Source organism: Silene latifolia, chromosome 11 (genome assembly GCF_048544455.1).
Source record: "Silene latifolia isolate original U9 population chromosome 11, ASM4854445v1, whole genome shotgun sequence".
Classification (NCBI taxonomy): domain Eukaryota; kingdom Viridiplantae; phylum Streptophyta; class Magnoliopsida; order Caryophyllales; family Caryophyllaceae; genus Silene; species Silene latifolia.
This window is the reverse complement of record NC_133536.1, coordinates 162,711,396-162,720,803: the sequence shown is the minus strand read 5'-3', so window position 1 is coordinate 162,720,803 and position 9,408 is coordinate 162,711,396. Positions and strand designations below refer to the sequence as shown.

Genomic DNA, 9,408 nt, shown 5'->3' with positions numbered 1-9,408 from the left:
CCCTATTGAGGCTCACGGCCGAACCCAAGCAACAAAAGGAGAGCTTTCTCTCCTTTTGCCCTAATCAATTCATTTGTGAAAAATAATTAGGGTTTTGAGAACATTACCTCTCAAAATTCAGATCTCACATCTAAGAAAAACTCACACAACAATTCTCTCAATATTGCAAGGCAATTAGAGAATACATTTCTAGCACAAGGGCATAATCTCAGACGGTCTTGGGTGTATCGATTAGGAGGAAATCTACTTTGATTTCTGTTCTTAGGCCACATCTCAAAGGACCCGAGGTTATTTCTAATGCTTTATCGTTTTTCTCATGTTTTTCGTTTTATGACAATAATCACATATAAAATTTGCGTTATAGTCCTAATTTTTAAGGGTATTATACGGATATTACCCCACAGGTCTATCACCACCATAACGGACTCCACCACTCCTTGATAATGATGTGTGTGCCCTCCTCATCGACGACGACATGTATCTTTTCATGAAGTAGCAGCGGAGAGCAGAGAAAAGTCAAGGACCTTATGTCCACACAAAGACTATTATAAACATCTTATCTTAGCATGATCATCATTATTAGTCTCGTGAAATTTGCATTAGTCATTGATATAATTTTTACCCGAACTAACTCTTTTTACCGGTCATATAAGGTTTTCATTATTATTGTTTTTGTAATGACAACGAAATGTAACAATTCGTCAAATGATGACAATTCAATTGACTCATTCAGATTTTAGGCAAGATAGTTGGATCATTTTAGACTTGTTTACTTTTATCTGATCTATTCCTATACGTATATCGTTATCAAATAAGTTGAATCAACTAGTTTTGCTACCCGTGCAATCCACGGAACTTTCATATTTTTGTCATTATGCATTCTATTTCAAAGACATTAGATTGACTAAACCTGCTGAAAAAAGAACTTTGTATGAAATTGTAAATTTTCGCTAAATATTTTGCTTAGATTGCTTCTAAAAAAATTGGGTAGTCTTGTCACTTGTATAAGATGGTTCTGCATAAAAAAAAAGGTATAAAACGGATCCAAACATAAGAAAAGGTAATGAATAAAAACAATTATTAAAATGACCCGTTTTATAATAATCTTGTTCAAGGTCGTTGTACACAAGTAAATGGGTCAAGAGTTGTTGTTTGGTGGACTTTTATTTATAAAATAGGTAATGAATACGAGAGATGATGAAGAGTTGTTGCTTGATTGTCTTTTCTTTATTTTTATTTTTTTTAAAAAAAAGAAATGTGTTGTTAATGAGGTGAAGAGTAAATGAGTGAATAAGTGATAAATATTGATGTGGCAAAAAGTTGATTTGTGTTTTTATTATATTAGGAGGAGATTCCTTATCCTTATTCCATATATTATTGTTATTAGGATATTGTTATGTTTCCATATAATTAGCATATTGTTAGCTGTGATTGATAGCTGTTACGTAATTCTTGCCTAATTGTGAGATTACGATATCCTTGTATTGTTATTTAAGCTGTGTTAGGCTTTCAATAATAATCATCCTTCACCTTCAACCTTGTCTATCATGGTATCGAGCCAAAAATTTTCTTCAATTCTCATTCCACTCTTTTAAAACGAAAATCATCAAAACTTTCCCAATGGCCGGAGATGATGATGACTCCACGGCCCCAAAAATTGATTTCTCTAGCTCATATTACCTAGGATCTCATGATGTTCCTAGTGCAAAAATATCCAATATTATGTTAACAAAATACAATTATCAAGATTGGCATAAATCGATGCGGATGTCGCTAAAATCGAGACAAAAATTCGGCTTTGTGGATGGCACCATAAAGAAACCGACTGACCATGTAACTCTCGACAATTGGGAGGTTGTTCACTGTACTCTCGTGCAATGGATTCGGAATATGATCGATCCGTCTCTTTTTCCCACGATTCCGTATGGTGAAGACGCGTCTGTCCTTTGGGCTGCGCTGAAAGCTCGCTTCTCCGTCGTTGATGCCACGCTAATCCATAGTCTCAAAACCCAACTCAAAAACTGTGTTCAAACCAAAGGTATGGATGTTACTACTTACTTTGGTAAATTACAATCATTATGGGATGCCTTAATTGTTCATGAACCACCTTTCGCTTGCAAATGCGATATTGGTCAAGATGCGATAAATCGTTTAGACAATGAACGTCTTCATCAATTTTTCATGGGACTAGATAGCACACTATATGGTAATATTCGTTCTCAACAATTTCAATTTGATCCCTTACCGAGTCTTAGTCGTGCTTATCATGTTGTCTTGCAAGAAGAGCGTTTGAGGGCAGAAACTATGCCTTCGGATACTAGTGATGTCAGTGCCTTCGCCGTTTCCTCCTCTCACCCCTCTACAGATTGGCGTGCTCAGCGAGAGAAGGAGCGGGGAGAGCGTTTTCAGAAACTGCTATGTTCTCACTGTCAAACTCGTGGGCATGAAATTGGAAATTGTTTCTTTAAGACTAATAGGTTTCCTGAGTGGTGGGGAGACAGGCCGCGTACTCTGGCCGAGTACCGTCGCTACAGGGCAGGTTTGCGTGGTCACAGCTCGGGTTCTGGAGCAGCTGGTGGCACGGTTTCAGGGTCTGGTCGCGACAAGGATGCAACTGTCCATGCTAATGCAGTGATGGGCCCTTCAGCGCACTACCTCCTTGACTCCGAGCGACTTAGCGGTATGTGTACATGGATTTTAGACACCGGAGCTTCCAATCATGTGACGGGTACTCTGTCCTGTTTGGAAGCCACCAAAAATATCAGTGGCAGGCCCGTGTGTTTACCAAATGGACAGCAAGTCATCGCCACAATGACCGGATCGGTTTATATTAATGAATACCTTACCTTGCATGATGTTCTTTATATTCCGAGTTTAAAATGCAATCTGATATCCATTTCGCAGCTCACATTGGATACTAATCTTTGTTTTGAATTTGCTAAATCATCTTGTCTTATTCAGGACCGTTCATTGAGGACGACGATTGGAGCCGGTGAGTTACGGGATGGACTATTTTGGATTTGCGCGGGGACAAGGAGTACGGTTGTGCATAACGTGTCGCAGCCCCATAGCTTCGATATTTCGCACCGGCGTCTTGGTCATCCGTCGGATAAAGTAGGAAGAGTATTCCTTATCTTAGTAGTTTAAATTGCAATAAGGATTTAATTTGTGATATTTGCCATTATGCCAAACAACATCGTAACAGTTTTACCTCTAATAATAAGCATGCTTCGGATTTGTTTGAATTGATCCATTGTGATCTATGGGGGTTCTATCGTACTCCATCGTCATGTGGTGCTCGGTATTTTTTGACCATTGTTGATGATTATTCCAGGGCCACGTGGGTTTATTTGCTTATTGATAAAACGGAAGTAACTGACATGTTTATGAGCTTTATTAATATGGTTACCAATCAATTTTCGAAATCCATCAAAACTGTTCGTAGTGACAACGGGACGGAATTTAATTGTATGGCCGGGTATTTTTTCTCTCATGGGATTAAATTTGAGACATCTTGTGTCGGTACGCCCCAACAAAATGGGCGTGTTGAACGTAAACATAGGCACATTTTAAATGTGGCGCGTGCTCTTTGTTTTCAAGGTAACCTTCCCACTATTTTTTGGGGTGCATGTGTTTTCTCTGCCGCATATTTAATTAACCGGACCCCAACACCATTACTAAATGGAAAAACTCCGTTTGAATGCTTATTTGGCAAATTACCATCATACATGAATTTGCGAGTTTTTGGTTGCTTGTGCTTTGCCCACAACCAAAATACTAAGGGTGACAAATTTGCTAAACGCGGTCGAAAGTGTATTTTTGTTGGCTACCCATCTAATAAGAAAGGGTGGAAATTGTATGACCTCGACTCCAAATCTTTCTTTGTTTCTCGTGATGTGGTGTTTCACGAAACTGAATTTCCTTTTGCAATTACTGAGGTCACGAGTACAGTACCTCCTGCCCCTGATTCGGTTTTGACAGATACTCCTTTTAATGGGTTAAATGAGCTTGATTTGGGTCCTTCTCCAACCCGTGTTGTTCCTGATACTGCGTCACCTAACAACAGCCCTGGTTTGGGCAGTCCAGAAAGTGACACTGCTACTGCGGCTGATACTACCACTGCACCTACAGGGGCCTCGACGTCCTCTGCTCCAACTGATGAGGCAGCAGCTACTGCGATGGGTAAGGGGCACCGAGTTCGCTTCCCTAACTCGCGGCTTCGCGGGTACGTTCTTGACACCGCTGACAGTCCATCCCCGTCTTCTACTCCACCGGACTCCCCCACGTCGTCCTCAGGTACGCCGCATAATTTAGCAAATTATATTAATTGCAATTTATTCTCGGAAAAACATCGTCTATTTTTGGCTCTATAACCAGGGGCATTGAACCACCGTCATTCAAAGAGGCTATCCGTGACAATGGATGGTGCGATGCTATGAAATTAGAGATTGATGCACTTGAAAGAAATGAAACGTGGGAACTTGTCGATCTCCCACCTGACAAAAAAGCTCTCGGGTGCCGTTGGATTTACAAAATCGAATACAAGTATGATGGTTCCATAGAGCGATTGAAAGCCCGTCTTGTTGCATTTGGGAATCATCAAGTGGAAGGTCTTGATTACGGTGAAACATTCGCCCCTGTTGTTAAGATGGTCACGGTTCGTACATTTCTCGTCGTTGCAGCAATAAATAAATGGGAACTTCATCAAATGGACGTCCACAACGCGTTCTTACATGGTGACTTGGATGAGGAGGTGTACATGAAAATTCCTCCGGGTTTTAATCGTGGCAAAGAAGGTAAAGTTTGTCGGTTAAAAAAATCTTTATATGGTCTTCGTCAGGCTCCTCGCTGTTGGTTTGCTAAGCACACAACGGCACTTAAGGACTATGGCTTCACCCAGTCTCATTCGGACTATTCTTTATTTTCCTATTCGCATAACCAGGTTCGACTCTTTATTCTTATATATGTTGATGACTTGGTTATTGCGGGGAATGACTCTTCCGCTGTTACAAAATTCAAATCATACTTGGGACAGTGCTTTCATATGAAGGATTTAGGCCCCCTCAAATATTTTTTGGGTTTAGAAGTCTCTCGGAGTTCGGAAGGAATTTATGTTAGCGAACGGAAATATGCACTAGACATTATTTCTGAAGCCGGGTTATTGGGTTGCAAGCCGGTTCAAACACCTATTGAACAACATCATAAGCTATGCGAAGCCACGGGTCCATTACTTAGCGATATTGAGCCGTATAGGCGCCTTGTCGGGCGGCTCGTCTACCTGTCCGTCACTCGTCCCGATCTCTCCTATGCAGTTCACATATTATCTCGCTTTCTTCATCAGCCCCGTGAGGAGCACATGAATGCTGCAATCCGTGTAGTTAAGTACCTCAAAGGCAGCCCCGGCCAAGGTGTTTTGCTGCGCAGTGACAGTGCTTTGACGATAACTGGTTGGTGTGACAGTGATTACGGTACCTGCCCTACGTCCATGAGGTCCGTAACTGGATGATTCATTTTTCTAGGCGGGTCTCCCGTCTCGTGGAAAACAAGAAAGCAAAAGACGGTCTCATTGTCCTCCGCTGAAGCAGAGTATCGCTCTATGGCCAACATTGTGTGTGAATTAAAATGGCTGCAGGGTCTACTTCTAAACTTCGGCATTATCATTACTACCCCAATGAAAGTTTATTCCGATAGCAAGTCCGCAATTGACCTTGCTCATAACTCCGTATATCACGAGCGTACCAAGCATATTGAAATCGATTGCCACTTCATTCGCGATGCCATTATTGATGGGTTGATCACCATCGCTCATGTTTCTACGACAATACAACTGGCCGACATGTTTACCAAGGCCTTGGGTGCCACACAGTTCCTTACTCTTCTCGGCAAGCTAGGCGTTCTCGACCTTCACGCTCCAGCTTGAGGGGGGTATTAGGAGGAGATTCCTTATCCTTATTCCATATATTATTGTTATTAGGATATTATTATGTTTCCATATAATTAGCATATTGTTAGCTGTGATTGATAGCTGTTACGTAATTCTTGCCTAATTGTGAGATTACGATATCCTTGTATTGTTATTTAAGCTGTGTTAGGCTTTCAATAATAATCATCCTTCACCTTCAACCTTGTCTATCATATTATTATATATAGATTTAGATATATAGATGTGGTTCATAATCTTCTAACGTCTTACATTTATTTGGCTACCAATTCTAAAACTTGTCAAATTCAATTGTCTTTCAAAATCTAATCGTTTGATTACATAACGCTAATTCAAATGACGTTACATGGATGTAGATCCATGTTGTCATATCACATAAATGAACAGATAAAACGTATGGGTGCAAAAAAAGTGCATCCACGTGAAGGGGGCATTGGTATTGTATAGTGGACCTTGCAATTATTATTTAAAGTGCCCGACAATTAAAAATTAGGAATTTGAGAGAATGAAGGGAATGTGGATAATATTTTTTAAGGATTTTTATTTGGTCTGCCCATACATATTAACATCCCCCACAATTTTTGGAGCAAATCTTGACTCGTGATGGTTTTTGTAACACCTAATCATATGCCTCTCCACCCCTTCCACTTTTAGCTATCTCACTGCTGCCAACATGGACGTGGCAATGTGGCATTTGGATTGCTGCTGATCCTGTATGATTAGAACACAGATAGGTCTTGCGAAAAGGCAAGTAAGAGCAGTGTCTTTCAAATAATTTATAGGTTTCAGCTAACTTAATTGTTAAAATTATGAGAGGTGGTAATTATAACTTGAGTTTAAATTCCATAAAAAACTTGTATACACTAAGGGGTCGTTTGGTTGCCCACTAAATTACACAGGAATTTTAATTCATGTGAATTGCAAAATGGGTAGGTTGTTTGGTTACCCAAATTCACATGAATTGGAACTTCCCATGGATTCCAATTCCTCCATAATGGAGGAAGTTGCTTACCTAGATCCCCCTAGGTAAGTGGGAATGCCTACATGAATTAGAATGCCTACATGTAACCAAACAACATTTTCTAATTCACATGAATTCTAAAATCATGTGATATGACACTTCCTAGGCATTGTAAGTTCCCGTATGTAACCAAACGACTCCTAAGTAGTGAGAGTCGGTATTTTAACAAAATATTTTAAAATCATTTTTGTTTTGTTTTTGCTGACGAGGGGATCTGTAACCGTTATTTTTAGTACGTACTGGGTAAACCCCTCACCCCCAGAGTGCTAATAGCCTGCAAACCACGTATAACAGGTAAGCCACCCAAAAGTGACATATTCGAAGTCTAAAATGCATAAACTTAGGCTATAAATCTTTTTTCTTTATATATTTTCATACCCGTTGGATTACGCTTGGCTCTGACAATAAAATTGTCAAGTCGTCTTTTTAGAAGACTTGCCCCATAAAATAATACTCCATATTTAATTTCACTTAATCTTTCCAACTATTGCGAGTAAGTAGTTTCAAAAATAAAAATAATTTGTATTATAACTTTTGTTTAACTTATAATTTTATATGTCAATTTAAAATTTACAATCATCTATAATTTTGTATTAGCAATATTTATGAAAAGTAAATGTATAATATATAGTTTTATATAATTTGTATTAAATGAAATCATAAGAGATAATAAACATGGGTAAAAAAAAAGAGTAATTAAATCTCACACATGAACATGGGTGTCCCATCTTGGAAAAAAAATGTTTTCTTCAATCCACTAAAAAGGAGAAGCCGATAGAAATTGGCTAAAAGACTCCCCTTTTATACTATAAAACAAATGTTATTACACAATATTACACAATTTTCATACTTCTTCGGTCTGTCTAGTGGAGCAGCATATTACACAATTTCATACTTCTCTGTATTTCACTTGTTTACCTTTTCATTATTGCTAAACTTTTTATTATTTTAAAGCATATTTTAATTAAAAATAAATAAATAACTAGGACAAGAAATGAAATTTTAAACTCGCCTACGAATTCTAAAAATCAGAAATCCTTTTTTTTCGTCCTTTAATGCTGTTTTTATTTCATTACTCCTTATATGTCACAAGTTGGTGCATCATCGCTAAGCGCAAAAATACTAGACCTGGCAAACAGGTCGTGTCGTGTGGTATTCGTGTTCGTGTCAATATTAAACAGGTCACCACTACCCCAATCCTAACCCGACCAAATTATATAAACGGGTCATTTGTTTCAACCCTAACCCGACCCATTTAATTTTTTTATAACCCAACCCGACCTATTTAACCAATTTATCTTTAAGCAGGTCATTTTTAACACATTTAACCCGTTTAACACAATAAACTAATACAATAAACTACATTTTATAACCCTATTATCCAAAAAATGATAAATAAAAATGCTAATTTTAAGTTGTTTTGTTGAATTATTGACTCAATCTAAATATATTAGACAATTTTAAATAAACGGGTTATTCGTGTCGGGTTCGTGTTAAAAGACATCAACCCTAACCCGACCCATTTAATTTTCGTGTCGTGTCAACCCAATTACTTAAATGGGTCACAACGTCTTGACCCTAACCCGCTAACTTCGTGTCGGGTTCGTGTAGTGTTTTCGGGTCGTGTATTTGATTGCCGCCTCTAAAAAATACCACAAACATGCGAACTCACCTAGACCTGACCAACGCAAGGAGGTGGCCAGGCCCGCCCAGCCTTTCCATTTTTCATTTTCAAACCACCGACCCAGTCCTGGATCCCACCTGTCATGGCCGACCCATCCAAGTCCGCTAGAAATCAAAAAAATAAATAAGAAACGGCATCACAGGCCAAGTTAGGGGACATGCATGAGCCGCCCGCCCTGACCCTATCTTACCCTACCGATGCTATTGGCCGGGTCAAGGCCTGGGTTTCTTTGTCCGACCTGGCCCATGGATAGGTCTAGTCTCACCTCGGTCATCTAGGGCTTGGTCTGGCTCCAGGCTGCAAGTGCTAAGTAAAAAAAAAAAAAAAATTGCATACTAATATATAACATTCCAAATTCACGTTTACTTTGGCCGAATCCCGACTACCTTCAAATGAACCCGATGGTTTAGTTAAATGACCGACGAGCTTTGTTAGGAAATTGAGGGTTTGTTTATTTAATTGAGTTGAGACCACAATTACTTGGCCGTATAAGCATTTTTGAAGTCCAAAAAACAAGCTCAAGTCCAATAAAACATGCAAACTAACGGAGCATTTTAACGGAATAAAAGTTTAGGGTCACGAAGAACTTTTTTTTAATAAGTTCAGGGTTACTATGTGGGTGGTTAAAAAACAAAGGATTACCAACTAGAATTTTAAAAAACATAGGATTACTACGTAAAATACCCCTAAATTAATTTATCAGTCACCTTCAAAAAGTTGAATGTCACAAAAATTTGAAAGAAAAAGTAGAGTTCAGCTAAC

General features: G+C 38.8%; 1 protein-coding gene across 1 annotated transcript; it reads left to right on the top strand.

The window, feature by feature from the left end:
* Positions 1 to 1,620: 1,620 nt before the first annotated feature.
* Positions 1,621 to 2,996, top strand: LOC141614265 (uncharacterized). The gene is made up of 2 exons (XM_074433026.1): positions 1,621 to 2,680; positions 2,962 to 2,996. Exons 1-2 carry the CDS (start codon positions 1,621 to 1,623, stop codon positions 2,994 to 2,996), a joined length of 1,095 nt encoding a protein of 364 aa, XP_074289127.1.
* The last annotated feature ends 6,412 nt before the right edge of the window (positions 2,997 to 9,408 follow it).

Bases quoted from the DNA above. Each gene is read 5' to 3' on its own strand.
- LOC141614265 (XM_074433026.1), top strand. From the start codon at position 1,621: ATGGCCGGAGATGATGATGACTCCACGGCCCCAAAAATTGATTTCTCT. The intron at 2,681-2,961 runs GTATGTGTACAT...TGTCTTATTCAG, and splicing joins TGACTCCGAGCGACTTAGCG to GACCGTTCATTGAGGACGAC.